Source organism: Cajanus cajan, chromosome 6 (genome assembly GCF_000230855.2).
Source record: "Cajanus cajan strain Asha chromosome 6, NIPB_CcT2T_4, whole genome shotgun sequence".
NCBI lineage: Eukaryota > Viridiplantae > Streptophyta > Magnoliopsida > Fabales > Fabaceae > Cajanus > Cajanus cajan.
In genome coordinates this window covers 52,336,928-52,357,887 of record NC_138522.1, presented here as the reverse complement: position 1 = coordinate 52,357,887, position 20,960 = coordinate 52,336,928, and the positions used below count along the sequence as shown (strand labels likewise).

The 20,960-nt window shown below is 31.8% G+C and overlaps 2 protein-coding genes and 1 non-coding gene across 3 annotated transcripts; 2 read left to right on the top strand and 1 right to left on the bottom strand.

Moving 5' to 3' along the window:
* The first annotated feature begins 400 nt into the window (after positions 1-400).
* On the top strand, positions 401-4,677 carry LOC109790251 (putative xyloglucan glycosyltransferase 5). Its single transcript, XM_020349366.3, has 6 exons — positions 401-555; positions 899-2,072; positions 2,516-2,824; positions 2,916-3,206; positions 3,327-3,440; positions 3,555-4,677. The coding sequence occupies exons 2-6, from the start codon at positions 1,353-1,355 to the stop codon at positions 4,197-4,199; spliced, it is 2,079 nt and encodes a 692-aa protein (XP_020204955.1). The 5' UTR covers positions 401-555; positions 899-1,352; the 3' UTR covers positions 4,200-4,677.
* Positions 4,678-5,083: 406 nt separating this feature from the next.
* Positions 5,084-10,134, bottom strand: CNGC14 (cyclic nucleotide-gated channel 14). Its single transcript, XM_020349365.3, has 7 exons — positions 9,758-10,134; positions 8,983-9,535; positions 8,327-8,539; positions 7,924-8,225; positions 7,641-7,752; positions 6,848-7,084; positions 5,084-6,515 (listed from the first exon to the last, which is right to left on the bottom strand). The coding sequence occupies exons 1-7, from the start codon at positions 9,784-9,786 to the stop codon at positions 5,781-5,783; spliced, it is 2,181 nt and encodes a 726-aa protein (XP_020204954.1). The 5' UTR covers positions 9,787-10,134; the 3' UTR covers positions 5,084-5,780.
* A 3,385-nt stretch (positions 10,135-13,519) lies between these two features.
* LOC114915741 (U5 spliceosomal RNA) lies at positions 13,520-13,636 on the top strand. Its single transcript, XR_014427643.1, has one exon. It is a non-coding gene; the product is annotated as a U5 spliceosomal RNA (small nuclear RNA).
* The last annotated feature ends 7,324 nt before the right edge of the window (positions 13,637-20,960 follow it).

Below are 20,960 nucleotides of genomic sequence, written 5' to 3'. Positions count from 1 at the left end.
GACAATGCTTATCCAACAATTTTGGGTAACATGGGGTTCCCATTGTGGGACTAGATCAGAGTTTGTGTAGGGTTTCTTCTAATTTTTATTTATTTTTACTATTTGTTTTTTACCCTTATAGTGAAAAGAAGTTAAAAGAATATTCCTGAAGAAGCTTCCATTAAGTAATGTTATTTCATTTAACATAATACACATTAACCCCTCCTGGTCTCTAATAATCCAAATGGAGACATCTTTTGCAAGCAATAATTAAAAGTAAAGCTATAAGCATCGTTGATGGCTAATGACATTTGCAAAGTTTGCTTTGGGTCTATGGTCTTTTTCATAGTCACCGTTCCCTTTTATAGCCTTTCACACGCCCCACCTTTGGTTATTGGCATTATTATTATTATTGCCATTCTTCTTTTTATCATTGACATATTTTAGGTAAAGATTGTTATACTGATCGCCAAGCTCATAAATCACACTGTCTCTCGAATCTTCAATTTTCCTTCTAACATGTGGATCCACCCATCATAGTCTTTTTGTTATGTACTGACTTGCACGTCTTAAAAAGTATGGAAATTTTCCTTTAAACTAGAAAAGCTATTATTTTTTTAGTGAACCCTCGTGAAAATTCATTTCACAAATTGACATCTTCTAATATATGTTCTTTAATGTTTACGGATCTTGTTTACATGATTAAGCAACATGATTATTGCGGATCATACCAGCCATATTATAGTTTAATGTTAACACTATAATATGCTCTAAATTAATACTTTTACTTTGGCTCAGAAAAAAAAATGTTATCATGTCAGTAGTGTATCCTTCAGGTGTATTTCTTAGTCAAGTATTGTTAATTTTGATTAAGGATTTCATGAGTAGACTATAATTTTTTTTTTGTTCTTTTTCTTAGGAGTCAAAGTGGATGACAGGGATAAGTGAATTTAATTTACCGAGTTAGAAGTTAGCGTCTGAGTCTTACAGCTGCAGATACCTTCCCTCATAATGTGGCTTTCCCATGTTAGGTGCCTTCTAGATTTCCTTCAAAGTACAAAAGAGCCTCACTCAATTCACGTTCTTGGCTTTTATGTGCTGCATTTTGTTAAATGCTGAGCCTTCAAGAGGGTTCCACTTCCATCCAAATAAGACCAACCACGAATCTCGGTGTGTGTTTTACATGAGTTCCCAGATCTGAGTCTTTTCTCATTAGCCTTTACCATGACGTGTGCTAGAAAAGATTGATGAACTTGGTGTGTTGAGTCCTTTCTCTGTGTATATTTATTTACATACACACACACGCACAATAATAATATACTTGTGTTGTTGTGTGTGAAGTGTGATTCTGTAAAATTCAACATAGAGTGGAAATGGCTCCAAGGCTGGATTTTTCCAATTGGTGGACCAAGGATACACAGAAAGGAACACCAGTGGTGGTGAAAATGGAGAACCCCAATTTCTCTGTCGTGGAGATCAATGGTGCTGATGCTGCATTCAGGCCAGTGGAGAAAAGCCGTGGCAAGAATGCCAAACAAGTGACGTGGGTGTTGCTTCTGAGGGCTCACCGTGCTGTTGGTTGTGTCACTTGGCTTGCCACTGTGCTTTGGGCGTTGCTTGGAGCCATCAAGAAGAGGTTGATTCATGGAGAAGGTGAGAGTGAGAGTGACAAGTTGGAAAAGGGAAAGTTACTGTTTAGGGTCATTAGAGTGTTCCTAGTGACTTCCTTGGCAGTTCTGGCCTTTGAGGTCGTTGCTTACCTTCAAGGTTGGCATTTTGGGAATCCCACTAACTTGCACATTCCTCGTACTTCTGATTTTGAAGGCTTGCTCCACTTGGCTTATGTTGCTTGGTTAACTTTTCGTGCTGAGTATATTGCTCCTCCTATTCAGGCACTTTCCAAGTTTTGTGTTGTTTTGTTTCTTATACAGTCTGTGGATCGCATGCTCCTTTGCTTGGGGTGCTTTTGGATCAAATACAGGAAGGTTAAGCCGAAGATTGACGGGGATCCGCTCGAGATTGATGATGTTGAAGGATCAGCAAGCAATTATCCCATGGTTTTGGTTCAAATTCCAATGTGCAATGAGAGGGAGGTATGAATTACACCAAACTTGTGGATTCCACTTTTGCTAACTCAAAGTTGTTGTATCTAGTGTTCAAGCTAGCAGCAAATGTCAACATATTAATTTTAGCTTTTGCAAATGCCATAAGAAGATAGAAATTTGAATGTTCAGATTATCCTTTTAGCAATGCTTAAGAAATAGAAGAATGCAAGTGAACCAAAAAAAAAAAAAAGGAAAATGGGAGGGGAGTGAATTTGTACTCCAGACATTAGTTCCATCTAGGTTGATACTTGACATTGTAATCATTATTTTCGGTTTCTATAATATACAACACCTTGGTAATTAAGAAGAGAGCAGTTTCCTTATGATGTTGTGTTGTGTTGAGTAATTTTAAAGTCTTATAGTCAATGACAATATATAAGTTTACTTGGTAAGCATAATTTTCTAACTTTGCAAGCACTGATTTTATGCAGGTGTATGAGCAATCTATTTCTGCAGTCTGCCAGATTGATTGGCCTAGGGATCGTTTACTGATTCAAGTACTTGATGATTCTGATGATGAGAGTATACAGTGGTTAATTAAGACAGAGGTCTCTAAATGGAGCCAAAAGGGAATCAATATAATCTATAGGCATCGCTTAATCAGGACTGGATATAAAGCTGGAAATCTTAATTCCGCAATGAGCTGTGACTATGTGAAAGACTATGAGTTTGTTGCAATTTTTGATGCAGACTTTCAACCAAATCCTGACTTTCTTAAGCAAACTGTGCCACATTTCAAGGTTAAGTGATGGGCATCAAACATATTCAGTAAAAATTATTGGAAGGCATGTTTAACAAATTGTAATACCTGCAAATGCATTTTTATTACAGGACAATCCTGAACTCGGCTTGGTTCAAGCTAGATGGTCTTTTGTGAACAAGGACGAGAATTTGTTGACTCGTCTCCAAAACATTAATCTATGCTTCCATTTTGAGGTAGAACAACAGGTCAATGGGGTGTTTCTCAATTTTTTTGGTTTCAATGGAACTGCTGGTGTTTGGAGAATCAAGGCACTAGAAGAATCTGGGGGCTGGCTAGAGAGGACAACTGTAGAAGATATGGACATTGCTGTCCGCGCTCATCTAAATGGTTGGAAGTTTATCTTCCTAAATGATGTTAAGGTGATCATAAATGACAGTTTTTTTTTCCATCCATATCCCCTTTCTTTTGCAATTGGATAATGTACATGCAGAGTAGTATTCATGTATATGCCTGAAATTCTTAAATTTGTAAATTTTCAGGTACCATGTGAAGTTCCTGAGTCATATGAAGCGTATAGGAAGCAGCAACATCGCTGGCATTCAGGTCCTATGCAACTTTTTAGGTTGTGTCTTCCAGCAATTGTGAGATCTAAGGTATATCTGATACTCAGCTTGAAGTAATAATTAGAGGGATAATGAAGAAAAGCACATTCTGGTAACTTTGCAAGTATGGTTTATAATATGCATTTAAATCCTCCATAACTGCAGGTGTCTCCATGGAAGAAAGCAAACTTAATACTGCTATTTTTTCTGTTGAGGAAACTAATCCTTCCCTTTTACTCCTTCACCTTATTCTGCATAATTCTTCCTCTAACCATGTTTGTACCAGAGGCAGAGCTTCCTTTGTGGGTGATCTGCTATGTTCCTGTATTTATGTCACTCCTTAATATCCTTCCTGCTCCAAAATCTTTTCCTTTCATAGTCCCCTACCTACTTTTCGAGAACACGATGTCTGTCACCAAATTCAATGCAATGGTGTCTGGTCTCTTCCAACTGGGAAGCTCTTATGAATGGGTTGTCACAAAGAAAGCTGGCAGGTCGTCAGAGTCTGATTTACTGGCTGCTGCAGAAAGGGAAGCCAAGTCAATAGAACAACAAAAGATTCATAGAGGAGCTTCTGACAGTGACCTTATTGAGTCACACCAATTTAAGGAACACAAAGAGGCAGCTCCAGCACCTGTTAAGAAAACTAACAAGATATATAAGAAAGAGCTGACTTTGGCATTTCTCCTTCTCACTGCTTCTGTTAGGAGTCTGTTATCTGCACAAGGAGTTCACTTCTACTTTCTACTCTTCCAAGGAGTGACCTTCCTCCTCGTGGGGCTTGATCTGATTGGAGAGCAGATGAGCTAGTTTTTCATTCAAAACGGCATAAAAGAGATAATGAGTGGAAAACACCTACTGATTTATCATCTAAGTTGCATTCCAGCAACAAAATGAACCCTGAAGTAAAGTTAAATCCTTTCTTTCCTTCTAAAATTCACAGTACAGGTCTAGCAAACACATAATTGATTGCAAGTACCAAAACAAGGTTTCTCTTATCCAACACTATATCCATTTTGCGTTCACATGATTCATCCCGAGTATTCCATATAGAGCACTGGTCATTGTACTCTTACAGGTATTGAATTCTTGTTCACCGGTATTGTTTAGTGTATAAAATCTTCAGTTTTCTTCATTGTGTTTCAAATGTCTTGAGTGGAGTGCATCTTGCTTGATATGTCTCGAATCATAGGTGCCTTCATGGTAAATAGGGTGTGTAAAACAGGGCATATTTCTGTAAATTCATTGTTATCTAATTTAAACAATAAATTTTATTCCCCCCCGACTATCTCGTTCCCCATTTGTTCTTTTTGTTACTTGAGCAATTTACTTATGTTTTAATTGTATGACTATGAAATGGTGTCGGCAGCCATAAAGTGGAGACAAGCTTAAGTGGCTTGACCATTTTCCGATGTGGTCCCACACTCCCACCAAATAGTTTCATGTTCTTAAAACTGATTTCTATTATGTGAGATTAACGTCACTGGCCCAAAATGCTCGATGGTACTGAATCTACTGCCGCCACTGCCACATCTTTTCCACCCGCTATTAGCATGCACGAAATAGGCCCATTTCTTTGGATGGATATGTCGGTCATCATATTGAACTATATAAAACGAGGTAAAAAAGAATGATAATATAATTTTTGCCTGCACAATTGTACCAGTAGTTTTTGCCAATCACAACTGCGAAAGCATTCTAATCTGAATATAACACGGAAAAAGTTTAGGATAATGTTTTAAGCCATCAAAGCTGTCTTCAAATTGCGGCCAAAAGAAATTGTACATTTGAATTACAATGAAAACATAAAATAAGCAAGAACCAGAACTATGCGCCGGGCTAGGAACAAATAGAATAATATACAAGCAAGGACAATGTTGCAGTGTAAATATACAAGTGGTATTTCAGGTAATTGTAATTTGTAATATACAAGATGAAAATCGATTTTTTTGAAGGAGAAGTAGCAAGCTGCAAACACAGAAGAGCAACTTCTTGGCTAGAAGTTGATGCCAGTGGCCATCAACTATGTTAACTGCAATGGGATCACACATCATAAAGCAAGTGGTAATATATAGGCTAAGAAGAGTTGTACCACCCCAAAAAAAGTTCAGGCTAAGAGAAAACCTGAAAGCTTCTCGTCAACAAACAATGCACACATATTATAGGTATCGGCCTGTAAAATTTGTATGAGGAATAATACTTTTAACTCTTGAAAATGGTAATGGAACTCTAGACAGTGGTGGCTGTATCAGCTACTCAACATGCAGTGCTGATCTAGAAGTCTGTATGGATATAAATTTATAAGAAATTTTGAGTTTTTCTATTAAAAAAAGTTTTTTTTTAATCGAAAAAATTATCAAAAACCCTTATAAACTTATATCCAAACAAGCTCTAATCATCATCCGGCTCTACTGAAAAGTCTGGCTCTTCAGGCTTTTGCAACTTGAGCATCTCTACATCCTTGATCTTCTGAGCCCCTCTCCTTGTGTTTGCAGCGAATCTTGAAGCCAGTATAGTGACTCCTAGGTTCTGTTTCACTTGTGCAGTGTTTGAAGTCACTGCACTGTGCTCTTCGTCCTTGTGCTCCATTTGATCCCTGATTTGTTCATCATAGTTGAAGGACTGGAATTCCCTCAAACTAAGGCTCTTTGCCAACATTCTCTTCTTGAACCGGCGCCATGCAGCCTGAATGAAGCATGCAGCCCATGTTCTCCAATGGTGAGAATAGTAACGGAAAGTGTGCTGTAACTTCTTGCTGTGGAGACGCCTGAACTGATTGGCCACAAACTTGAGATCTTCTGCTCTTAGTGCAAAGGCTTCCACTTCCACAAGGGCTTTGACTGTTCTTGTAGAAGAAGGCAAGTTGAGAGTGGATTTTGGAAGCAATGCCCATGCAAGTAGCTCTTCTCCACAGAAATCACCAGGCCTCAAGGTAATAGAGTTGAAGAAACCAGTTCTGCCTCCATTTGTGGTTGAGCTTTCGAGTCTCCCTCTGATGATAAAAAGCATCTCTGTAACCGGGTCTCCTTCTCTGACTATGCATGTGCCTTGAGTACTCAAGGATGATACCAACCGCTCACATATTGCATCAAGTAGCTGATCATCCATTTGTGAGAAAAAGGGAACCTGTAGTTCTTGGAAAAGAAGCCATTACATGATGTATATTAATTAGAGAAAATGGTTTATCCATCCATAGCCTAAATGATTTTTTATATCGTCATTTAATCATAAATTATCATGTGTTTATCGATTTTTAAAAACCTACTTTAAAAGTCATATCAGATATGATTTTTGATTAATTGAGAATTACAATATCAGCTATTAAACTACATAAAAAAACTATACGTATTTGATATGCATGGATGAAATTATCTTATTGAACATTTCTTGATGTTGATTTCATGTTCAAAAGAGCATAGTATGATACATAACATGAATATTTGTTGTGAGGAACTTACACGTCGAACAAGGTCCAAGCAAAGGTGGCGTTGGATATCTCTACGTAGATCAGTAGGCAGGCCACGTAGGATTGTTTCTTCATCAACCCCACGAGTTGCTAGCCACTTGTACTGAACAAATCTTCGGACACGCTCTCTGAGATTTTGTGGGAGTTGGCGGTGTCTCATCCATTCTTCAGTGTCACGTCGCTTGAGTCTCCACTCTTCAAGCCTCACAGTAATAGATTGCAAATAGGTCTGCATTGAATTAAGCATGCTAAGGTCTTTCTCCAAATTATAAATGTACTAGGTTCTGCTTTTGGCAAGGTTCTAGTCAACAATGTCAAATAATAAAAATTGAGAAGTTCAACAATAGTGCTTAAGATCGTTGCAGATGATTTCTTTTTTTTTTTTTTTTTATCAGCAAAGAAAATAAATATTATAAGATGTGTAGGATTGATGATACCCTCCAGAAATATTTTCAGCAGAAAAAGTTGCTAACTTGCCAATGTGGGACTTCATGGCTTTTGTAGTACTCCAAATTTACAACAGATAGTACTTGTAACTCTAAAGGACTAGATTGAGGATTTCCTCTGATTTAACTTAGTTGATGATTATATCAAGTCTTTCTGAGATGAGAACGACAAAGATAATGAAACAGTGCAACTGTTTCAAAATTGATGTTGAAGACATAAGAATTCACGTGTAACTGTATTAAAGAACTAGAGCATGTAAAGAAACGTAAAAGCAACAGAACTTATTGTTGCAAATAACATTATTTCAATAGTTTTGAGGATTTGAAAATCCTAAATACCTGCATGTTACCAATTAAGTGGGCAAACAAAACCAGACCCAGAATAGCTATGAGTATTGCAAATGCAGTTTCCCAAACGAATGTGCTTGTAGTCAAACTCTGGCCATAGGAACTGAAAATACAAAAAAGGAAAAAAAATTAATCAAATTTGAACAAATAAAAAATCAATGAGGATAGACATGTGATGTTCAGCTGAAGTTCATGTCAAATATTCATCTAGTTTTTGTTATAAAAACTCTTCCAGCCAAAGCATACATGATTAAAAATAGTTCTAGAATCAAACCTCAAGTTCTGCAAGCCCCACCACAGACAATAGAGATACTTCTCTATAAACACAGAGGAGACAACATTATTTTCCACTGCATTTCCGAAAATTCCATAGTTGAAACTGATGCTATTTTCTGGATTGCATTTACCAAACACAGAAGTAGTGTTTACCCACTTCATGCGATCGTCATTGTTTAAAGTACCGCAATCTAAGTACTTAAGAGCACATTTTACAGGAAGGCTTTCTTTTCTGCATTCAGATTTCCAGCAAGTAGCATGTCTTTCAATTGATAACAAGTACCATGATGCCCCCAAGACCTACAAAAAAGAGTTTACAAAAGTAGTAAGCATCTGAAATAGAGATAATAACAATTTTAAATTATGAAAGTCAAATTGTGATTGAAGTAAACTTAACATACATGACTAGCTAACATGTAAAGTAAAAGATTGTAAGCAGCTCCAGCCCAGGCCGTCTTTGTAACTACACCGGTGGCTTTAATAATCTGAGAACTTAATGGGAAAATCAAATATAATCTGGGGACATATTGAAGCAGAACAATCAGTACAAGTGCATTGTTGGTATGATCAGAATGTGAGCTCCTAATTGCTGGCATAATAAACCAAATCACAATCTGCCAATAAAGAAAAGACAACATGTCATTTAACATCACTTTCAAACATCGACAAACTTCCAAGGACAAAATATATAGACAAAACAAAAACAAGCGTTTCGCAACAATGGGTCTTTCCATTTATATCTTGTTGAAACACCTAGTCCCTTCGATGTGGGACTTCTCTTTTGCCCATAAAAGAATTGAGGCAGGCAATGTGGCACCTTCTCCCTTCCCACAGATGCCTACCAGAATAGGTGATTTACAAAGATGGACTATAGATTCTAATATCATGTTAGATTTCATCTTAAAATCAATTAATATTAAGTGAAGTTGTCCAACAGATACTGCACCCAAGAATTGAGGCAAGCCATGTGGGACATTGCAACATAAACTTGTGTTCTTTTCTGTATGCATTAAACACATAGAAAACAGGAGTGTTACTATCAAAACATTTGTGATACCTGGGGAAGAGGCAGTGTAGCAACAAGATCAAGGAAGAACTCTGATCTCAAGTACCTCCTTGCAATCAACCTAGGATCCATAACAAGCTCACCCCTACCAAAAACCCTTGAACTTGGTGATACGTAGGCAGTTCTGAACTTTATGCCCATGTTGAGCAGATAGAAAACATCAGCAAATGTCCGGAAACATGTCACAACAATTCCTATATTCAAATCAGTAGCCATACACGATGATTTCCCATCGCTTGCTACTGAGGGGAGGTAGAAAAACAGTGGATCCACAAACAGTGCTAGAATGCAAGAAAACAGAAAAGCTCGGTTCCACTCCAAAATGATATCACTGCCAGGATCAAGAATCCTCTTCTTCCACGGCTCTTGATTCTCTGGGAAAACCTTTAACTTCCCAAGTGAGGGAAGTCTGATACTCATCCTGCTCTTATCACCACTACTCATTTTGCATTCCGGAAAGACTGTGAATGGCTTCTCATGGTGTTTGTGTGAATCTATCTTTTCCCAAGGAGGTTCAAGAGTCTGTTTTCCATCATTGGAGAACCTGTGAGTTTCCCAAACCGTTAATTATATTTGATCAAAGTTCTTTAGAGATATCACATTGACCAGTGATATGTCCAAAATAGTGTGTATATATATGAGGAGCAACCCTCCTCTTACATATTGGTCTTATAAGATTGAGTTAACCATTTAATTTACATGTAAGATTCTATTCTAGCGAGGAAATGAAAATGAAGAAGAAAAGGGACGAAGGTACTGAATTTACCTGACTAGCTTCTCATTTTTTAGCTCCATTATTGTTATGATGAACTATTGTCAAATGCTCACACAGATACTACTTCCACTGAGGAGTGCATTGCATTGCAAGATGCAACATGACAATGAAGAAAAGCAAACACTAATGGCTCTGGTGTTCCCTTTGAACATTATTTCTTCTGAGATAAACGAAACGTGTCTTGTACTTCATCTGCGACAAAAATAAGGTTTTGGAGAAACGAGAAAAATTGGGTAATGGGGGGAGTGATAAGCTTTTGATTGAATTCAACGCTTAAAGATGCGATTTTGGATTCGGAGAAAATGGGTTTGACTTGGTTGCTTCCGTGGACAACGGAAGAGTAACCACCAAAACGGCCTCCAATTAACACAGCTCAGATATTATACTATAATACACATTGGACAAGTGAAAACGTGGGAAGTGGAACCCATGACAAAACTATATATAAATTTATCTAATATATATCAATTTGCATTTTAGAATGAATATGCTGCCAAGTTATAATTTTGGATTTTGGTATTGCTTTTTTACTTTAGAAAAATATATGTTAATATATTGTAATTTTGATTTAAGAAAAATATACCTTTTGCAGCTTAAAAAAAAGGCCATTTTCTAATCAACTTCGAACAAAAGAAGAAAATATAAACACGTTTTCCGCCAAGTTTAATGGTTGCTTTCTGAGAAAAGAAACAGAGGAAATAGGCTGAAGACGGCTAAAATAATGAATGAACTTGTAGGCTGTAGCCTGCATTGCTGCACAAAGACCTTTAGACTAGTCTTATATGATGGGGAAAGCCATCACCATACTGCAAGGTCAGGGATTCGAATCTTGTTTTATGTATGCAGTCGCGTTAAATCTTGAGACCAGCTATTTCATCCTTTGAGGTACATCCAACGTAAGGAAGAGATTAGTCACTGCTATTGGTGGTAGATACTCCAGGAACGAACAAAAAAAAAATAATGATATTGTAATACGCAGTCAAAATAATTTTTTTCAACTTGTAAAAATATACGCAGAACAATAATAAATATATAATAAAAAAATAGAACTTATAAAAAATACACCAAGATGTTAACATAAATAATACTAGATACAAAGATAAAAATTAACCACAACTTTGTCTAGAAAAAAAATGGCTCTAGTTTTTTTTTTTGTTCGTCCCTGGAGTATTCACCGCCGATAGCGGTGACTAATTTCCTCGCTACGAGGGAGACACCTCAAAGGGTGGGATAGCTGGCCCCAAGATTTAACGCGGCTGCATACACAAGGCAGGATTTGAACCTCTGACCTTGCTTAAGCGTGGATCAACCCCTACTGCTGAACCACACGCTTAGGGTTACTCTAGTTGAATCAATAACGATAAAATAAGCATTAAAGCTTTTTTAATTAACTTTTTTTTTAATTATTAATAAGCGTTAAAGCTTATAAATGAGAAATATTAAGATGAAAGAAAACACACACAAAAAAAAACAAAGTTACTTCACGAGCGTCGAGCAATTTACCTCACTTTCGTCGTACCTTAAATGAACGTGCACACTTGACATTGGGTCTCTTTTAATCCTAATTCGACATTATTTACTTAGACAAGTGAAAAGAAAAACGAACATGCACATTTTGAAGTTCTCTCCATCTAAAAGGAACCCAAAATCTAACATTGTTTATAGAAAACAATTTTTTTTATTTGAATTGAATAAAAATAGCAAAATTCTCCTTCCAATAGTTAATGATCATTGCATAATTAATTGTGAAAATTAAAAAATATAATTCTTTTAAAAGATTGATGTAATTACATAAACAACATAATTGTACGCATCTAATATAATTGTATATATACTATACACTGTAGTAAACACTCTCAATTTAAAATATATATAGATTTAAAACAGTGAAAATAGACAAAAAGTAGTATAATAATAAAAAATTGTTGAGTGGGTCCGGAGTCTTATTGGTAGAATATTTTCCACTGGGCTTTTGTTAAACCTCAATCAACGGCACGAATGTGACTAATATGCTTTCTCACGTGCAAAAAGCTACCAATGTTTGATATTATTAATTATTAATACCGTGCCAAGATTAACGAAAAAGTGAAAATCTTTGGAAGATAATGACAAAATTAAAGAGTTACCGAGAAAAATTCAAATTTTACATTGATTTAAGATAAAATAATTAAAAATATATATAAATAAAGAATAATCTACCTTATAAACTGATTTTATAGAATTGAGTTAAATTCAATTTTACTATTTAAAAAAAATAAGTTTAAAAATACTATTTTAACAAATTTTTATATGATATTTATTAAAACAAACTAAAATGCTATCACAAGTGATTTTTACAAAGTCAAATAAATTCTTCATAAACGTTTGAAGTATCCAACAAAAAGGGGATGAGTATAACTAATACATTTTTTCTTTTGGAATACTCACAAGGTCAAACAAAATTGGTGGATATTTAAGTTTCTTATATAGACTTACTTGATTTTCTGTAGTGCATGTAGATAAAATTTTATTAAAAAAATAAAATCTATTTAAGTAATTTTTACGTTTTAAAATGAATTAAGTTTTAATTATTGATTGAATAATTTTTTAAAAGAAGACTTTATTTGGATTAAGAATAAAATAGAGACTAAGATGAATAAAAATAGAAATAGAGGAAAAGTAAAAATACTATTTGGATTGATAGAAATAAAAGGAAAAAAGTCTCCCCTTTCTTGATAATGTAAAAAATGGAAAATAAATAAATAAGTGAATTACATATAAATATTTTCAAATCTTTAATTTTTAACTTTTTTCTCTTTGTATACAGTCAAACTGTACAAATCACAAGACGGGTAAATAAATAACAGCTTTTTATTACATTTTAAAAAATGATTCTAAGCATTCCATCTAATTAACAAATAACATCTTGTGCATCTCTGCAACCACCAAAAGTCAGTATAAGCATAGCCAAGAGGTTTCCTTGCAACCCTATAAATAACATCTGTTAAACACATACTTTTCTCTCTATCAAATAGAGCTGAGTCATTGAACAACTTAATATCATGAAACACAAATAAAATATAAATTCTCATGGGACATTGTCAAGCAATTTGTAATTTTATTTTATTTTCTTTATTCTTCACTAAAATACTCGAAGGAGAGAAAATACATTTAGGCCCAGACATCGTCTCTTCATACTTGATGACCCTGCAACTTCATAGAATTGTCCCAATTCATCAACAATAGTTGGCTCTCCAATCCTAGTCAAGAATCGAAAATGTTGACATCTTTAGAGAAACACATGCATTTTATGTGAAGCATTATTAGCAAACAAACTCTGACATGTTCGAGATTCTACTTCTTTCTTAAAATTTGTATACATTGTTTTTATGTATACTTAAAAAAACAAAATTCAAGTAATGCTTCTGCTATCTACGTATAACTCTGAAGACATGGAATTTATCTCCAACAACAAATCAAGAACCTACTGGTCATGAGTTTTAGCCTTTCAAAATCACAAGAAATCAAGAACTTAGGCGTCACAAAGAACACAAGTTAAAGAACTTGAATTTATTAAATTCATACATAATGGTAGGTACAAAAAAAAGTTTTTTTTTGAAAAAAAAAATCTGTCAATCCATGAAAGAACCAAAAAATTCGGAAGTAACACAGGGCATCTATTTCTTAAACAAAGCCCACATCGGGCAAAACACCAAGTAGAAGTAAAGTGTTTATCTTATAAAATGGAAGAGCCTATGCAGTTACTAAGCACGGAGCCGTGTGATAAATACATAGCGAACTATTCTTTCGCCTTTTACTAAAGAATACCGTGTATTTGTCACTATAAGCGGCATACGCCAGTTTTTGGGAAGGGTCTTCTTAGGAGGGCCCTATAATTTCAGTTCATAATTGTCCAAGCATCTATTAGCTATATATGCCATAATATTAGTGCTTTAAAGTTAATGACTTTCTGAAAGGCCTTACAGTTTGATTAAAGTATTTAACTCAAGTATTTACAGTTGGTTTTATGAGGTCTTTCTGGAGACTTACGATTTTGTAATGCAGTAGAATTATATATGTGCTAGGTCTTTAAAATTGTTTATGCACTTAAAAAATCAGTGGTATATACAAACTCTGGTTAAAAGTGAGAGAACTTTCAATTATATTAAAAAATATATAGAATATAAGTGATTTAATTAATCTAATTTTGGTGAAGTTTGACACATAATTAAGATTATCATTGATATTAAAACTGGTTAATTTTGTGTCAGGCGTACCCTTTGTATATATGAATATTTTATATTCTTTGGTATATATAAATATAATGTAGACTTTTAAATTGATACTATAAAATAATTTAAAATATTTCTTCATATTGTAATATTTCAAATATTATATATAATTATTTATATAATAGCATAACAAATATTTAGAATATAATGAAATTCAAAATAATAATATATTTTTGGTTTTACAAGTATATTTAAATTCACTAAAAAGAAGTAAGTTAAATTATATTTTTTGATCTTTTATAAAATATTTATTTTGATCTCTTATATGTTATATTTAAATTACTTTAGTCCTTTTAAAAGAATGTTTATTTTCAATTTTATGACACAGTTTTAAATTAAATTGACTAATTCATGATGTGAAATTTCTGTTAATAAATTCACATATATGAAAATTATGAAATTTAACTATTGTTCAAATTTAAAAGAGCTATAAACATAGTAAAAATTGAGTGTAAAATATATCTCACAAATAACTTAAAAATAATATATATATATATATATATATTTAATTTTTTGATTATTTTTTAGAATTATGTTTATGAAATTTTCACCATGTTTATAAATTTTTTATCTAAATTTTAGTTGCATTCAATAATTTATATATTAATGAATTTAGTTAAATAATTTTTAAATCTTGAATAAATTAAAAAAAATCAAAGTAATGTTTCAAAATTATAAATAATTATTATATCGAAAGGATTATATCAATCCATATTTATGAAATAAAGAATTAAAGTGAATATTTTAAAAAGATAAATGACTAAAATGAATTTTAAAAATAAGATAAAAGATCAAAAGTTTAATTTAATAATATAATAAAATTAATATTTAAAATATTCACAATTTATCTTTATTATAACCATATTTTAAAAATATTATTGTAAAAATAAAAAAGAAATAAATAATTAAAAATTAGACAGTAATAAATTATATAACTATAATATTATAAAATAATATTGTAAAATATTTAAAATATCATGCACATTTAAAATGATAATAAAAATATTGATTAATATTTGTAGCATGTGATAATATTAAAAAAATGTAAACAAATTGTAACAAAAAAAAGCAAATACCTAAAACTATTAATAATAAAATAAAATAATAGCAACCTAATACTGTAAATTTAAGGAAAAAGATGTTACAACAATATAGTAGCCAACAGAAAATAAAATAAGTAGAAATATATTATTTTATATTGAATTGAATATAATGAAAATCACATTAAAACTTATGAATTATTATTATGATAATATTAAAACGACCAAATTAATATTATAAAATAAAAATATTCTTTTACAGATATATAGTTTTTTTAAATAGCTGAGAAAGATAAAAAAAAAAAAAGTTACTGCAATAATAACATAATAGTAGTAGAAAGATAATATTATAAAAAATAAAAAAAGTATATATAATTGAAAAATCACACATAATATTAAATTATTATTATTATAATAATAAAATTAATAAAATAATTTAATAATAAAAAATAAAAAATATATATATATTAATAAAATATTAAAAAATTTAGGTTAAAAGTAGATTTTGTAGATATAATTATATAAATAACATAAAGGTTCAACCTCATGATAAAATTTAAAATAAAATTATTTAATAAAAGTTGTTTATAATTTTTTTTTTTTGTTTAACTTGCAGTAGTGTAATTTAACTCTTCTTTGCTCTAAATATGTTAGATTTGTTAAATTTATTATATTTGATTGTCTCTTAGTGACTACGCTAACATTGTCATTTAGAGTTGTTTACTTTAGTTGTGAAAGTGTGTACTGAGTGGTGAGCTTTATTAAGTTGGGTCGATCTAGGAAGAGTATTTAAGATTTTCTTAAAATTAAAATTACATCAGTTTCAATTTCAGAAAAACCTAGAGAGTGGCTAGTGAGAGTTTTCTCTGAAAAATCAAGGAACTATTTTCTCTCCTTCTAACTGAGAACTCTCCTCCATTCCCTTCTTGCAACTGATCCAAGGTAGTTGAGTGTGAGAACAAAGTTAGTGGTGCTGGAATCCCACCTCGAAGCCGTATGAAGTTTCCCTTTCTTCTCCCTCTTCTAGATTGGACCTTCAGGAAGTAAGGAAAGTTTTGTAGTTTGAATCATTTGATGTTAAACACTTACTATTATGGTCAAAATTCATCAATTGAATGTTTGAACTGGTGAAGACTATGAAGTGAATCTGTTGTAAAGGAATAACCTTGAATGATGTTCTTGAGTTGATTGGTTGAATATAGATGTTGGGCTAGTTGCATGTGTTGTTTTATGTGGTTTTGGTGTTGTCTATGTGGTATCTATTATATATATTGGATTGCACATTGGGTTCTTGCTGGATTTCAGGTGGAATGGCTAAAATTAGGTTCAACACAAGTGAAAAACATGATATCGTGTCAGACGCGCCTTCAAGGAGTTGAACATGACTCCAAAGAAGAGTCTTTGTCTTACTCACCGAGCACAAGATTGGTAGTACCGGGCTTGAGGAGAGAGAATCATCTTAGGTTTCGATTCACGCTAGGTGTGGGTTGAATAGTGTTTGGCATGAGGAGAGAGTCTCGTCTCTGCCTAGGTTCACATCGGTCGTTAATGTGTGATGCGTTGGGTGAGTCAGATAGATAGCCCTCAACCTAAATGGGAACAAGTGTAGGTGTTGTCATGCCAGACACAAGAGTGTAGGACTCTTTGCCTCAATCATGTCAAGCACGCATGATTTTGTGTCGAGCGTGGACAAAACAAAGTGCTCTTTGCCTTAATAGCATCGAACGTCGGGACATTAGGTGCAAGTAGCATGAAAAAAAGTTGTTGTTTAAGTTGTTATAATAGTTGAATGATGGTGAATAAGCTGTATGGATGATGATGCATGATAGAATACCTATATGTGATAAATTGTGAGTTGATTGATGATTGAGTTGCAAAGCTACATTGTTGAGTTTTTTAAAATTGTTAGGCATGTGGTTGAGATACATGTCCTATTTGAAGATATATAAAAACTAAAGGAGAGTAAGTGATGTTGTATTTGCATGTGGGTAAGGTCAAGGCACCTAGTATTAAAGGGGTGTAGTACTAGGAGGATAATCGATGAGCTAATCTCATTAGTGACTTAGTGATCTAAGCTAATGTCATGGTAGACTCATACTCAAACTGTCATACTCTAATAGTAGTGCTAGAATTCCTAGTTTAAATGACAAACTTGAAAAATCAAATTGAGTTGTTCAACAGGATCAAATTACTTACTTGTGTTGTAGGAGATCTCTGTAATTGATGTGTAATAACGTATCAAATGTAATAAATGTGTTACTATATTATTGAACATGCTAAAATTAATTTTTTAAAAAATTATAAATTAGTCATTGATTGTCATATTTAAAGTATGAATAATGTCTATAAATTAGAAAAAGAAAATTCTGACTTCACTTTTTGAGAAGGAAAATTTCCATCTCAATAAAAAGATATCACAATTTTATTATAATTTAAAAAAATATATATATCTTCCTAACTCTAGACCGATCCAATTAATAACTTAACTAATTACTCATATTGGCTAAACTTAACCAACTTGAATTGAAAGATAAATATTTTAAGACAAATAAGACTCGTTAGTAACTTGACTAGTCGATCGTGTATCTATTATTAGATTAACTCACGAATTACATTGTAGATAATGATTGACTAAACTTAACCAACTTGAATTGAAAGATAGATATTTTAAGACATACAAGACTCGCTAGTAACTTGACTAGTCGATCGTGTCTCTATTACTATATTAACTCATGAATTACAATGTAAATAAGGAATTTGTGTTATTATCTTAAAATTTTTGTGATCTTTTATCTTGAAATTTGTGTTATTAAATAGAATTTATTCATACGATATATGGAATCCTCTTTTAAGTATTTTAGGGTTGAACACCCGCTAAATTTGTGTACAGGAGGTCCTCCATTTAAAAATACAGAATTAAAGTCAAATAAGTATTTGTGAATTAAAATTTAATTGAAATTAAATGAGTGAGTAGTATCTAAATTATGTGTACATGTATACATATGCGTGTCTAAAGAGAGGCCGCAAAATAATGTTGGGATGACAACAGATGCATGCAATTATTGATTATGGGAGAGGATTCTTTCCCGTGCTATATAGGCAGTACTGTCAGTGCTGTTCATCATTGTGGTCCTTCCCATCTCAGTTGTTCCTTTCTTATATTTTGCCAAATCTTAATTTGTTTTAAAAGCAGTCCCTTCAGCCTCCATTTTAAGTTTCAACGTCATCATCCCTTATGTGACAAAATTTTATAATGTTTCTTTCCAAATCACACCTAAAGTTTCTTAAAAATTTACCGCATATATTTTAAATTATTAATTAGAAATATTCTCATTAGTTTTCTTTTCTTAATTTCAAATTATCAGCATAAAAAAATTTAATTACATTTTCAAGTATCTCGCCATATATTATTAATTCTGAAATGAATTAGTAAAAATATAATTTTAATTCATATATTAACCTAACATCAAATATTTAATTTAAGGATTTGATTCCTCTCAAATAAATGGTATATTTTAAAAGATAAAATATAATAATTATTATTATTAATTAAAAATTAATAATAAAGAATTATAATGAAATCAAACACATATATAAAAAATTTAAAATTAATTACAATATTCATTATCAATGATTATTATTACACTTTATTAATAAAATCTCTTTATTTTAGAGAAGTGAAATCCTTAATTTAAATACTAACATTAACACTTCATAACATGTTCACTAAAGAAGGTTGTTTTATAAATTTCAAAAGTTTTCATTCTTTTAATATAACAATGCTTGGGAAACAAGGGTGTAGATTTCTTTCTGGCTCTTCAAAGCTAAATACTAGTCTTAAAGAGATTTTATGGATTCTAGTAATTATATTTGGCCTAATTAGTTGTCATCGAGCAAGGTTTGAGGAAGAGGATCGGTGAAAATTCAAAAATTAATATGTAGAAAGAATTTTGGTTGTGAGGTATGACATGCATCAAACTATATTGGTTCTTCCTCATCCAAATTTGTCATGACTTATTGTTAAGATCTCTTGGTTAAAGACTCTAATGAATATGACTTAGGCTTGTTAATTTATTTATTGTTACCTTCTTTTGTGACAAATTTATTTCAACAAATTTCTATTATTTTTATGCATTTGAATGATAGACTTATTTGAAATTTGTCACCAAATGAGATCTATATAGTGAAATTTGGTTATATATAGAACCTAGATGGATTAAATTAATAATCATGAAGAAATTAAAGTAGATGGTGATTGAAATATATAATTTAGAAGCTTCAAGAGTCTCCTAAAGTTAAGATATTCATTTGAAAGGTTTGTAGAGATATTCTCTTGACCTATAACAAATTGTAAAGTAGAGGTATATCTTGTCTCACTTCTTGTTTATTTTGTTCTAATGAGGTGAAAAATTGTTGACATAGTTTGATAACATATTTACAAAACTCTAAAGTCTGACAGGGACGTGGATTGTAGCCACAAATTAATCACACTTTTATTGAACATTGAATCATTTAAGGATACATTTTAAATAAAAAAAAATTAAATGGACTTTTATTAAAGGATCAATTTCAACTTTTGGTCATGACTATGTGGAGTATTTGACCAAGAATAAATGAAATTGTATGGAATGTAAAGCATGAACAAACAAATATAGTGTTAAATTGAGCAAACTTTTCTCTTGTAGCTTGGTCAAATTCTAACAAATTGTTGAACGTTGATGAGCAACAAAGGGATCTTATGTAGGTTATTTTTTGCAAGCAAAAAAATACCTTTATCAAAATCAACATGTCGATAAACAACGGTGAAGCAAGAGCTCTGCTACATTCTTTTAATTGACTCTATCGTAATTAATATGCAAATTAATAGTAGATCAAATTTATAATAAAGAGAAAGATATTTCTGAATGTAGCATGATTCTTAATAAAATTAGACTGATTGTGAGATTTTCTCCTTTTATTATTTTTCAATATAATAGAAGAGAAAGCATGAAGCCATGAACAAACAAATATAGTGTTAAATTGAGCAAACTTTTCTCTTATAACTTGGTTAAATGATAACAAATTATTGAACGTTGATGAGCAACAAAAGGATCTTATATAGGTTATGAAACCCCCGTTAAATGTGGGAATTTCTCTTCGATTAAACAAATTGAAGTGCAATTGCAATGCAACTTTTTTATTGATGAAGACATTTTAAGATTTTTTAAGCAATGAAAGAGATATTTTTTGCAAGCAAAAAACTATCTTTATCAAAATCAATATGTTGATAAAGAAGGGTGAAGCAAGAACTTTATTCATTCTTTTAATTGACTCTATTGTAATTAATATACAAATTAATAGTATATCAAATTTTTAATAAAGAGATAGATATTTCTGAATGTAGCATGATTCTTAATAAAATTAGACTGATTGTGAGATTTTCTCCTTTTATTATTTTTCAATATTGTAGAAGAGAAAGTAGTTTGATAACTCATTATTTAACTAAAAATTTTATTTTATTTAATTTTAAAAATATTTATAAAGAAATTTCTCATTCTATTTAGAATCTTATTTTAATGAAAATGAATCTAATTATTTTATTGTAAAAAAAATATTCACATCAATTTTTTTTTATAATATTGCACCGAATTAATTTAGAACTTGTTACATAAGCTTCTTAACGTCAGTTTTTATATAATTGTGTTATTATTTTGTTAAATATTAAACGTGAAATTAAAGACAATTAAAATTATATAATTAATATGATGTAAAACCAAAAGTCAAGAAAAAGTTAAAGAGATTAAATTGAAAAACTAATGATAAAAATGGAAAATTCAAAGTGTAACTTTAAAATATGTTCATTATTAGATCATACATAGAAAGAGGTTGACTGGAGAACGGTTT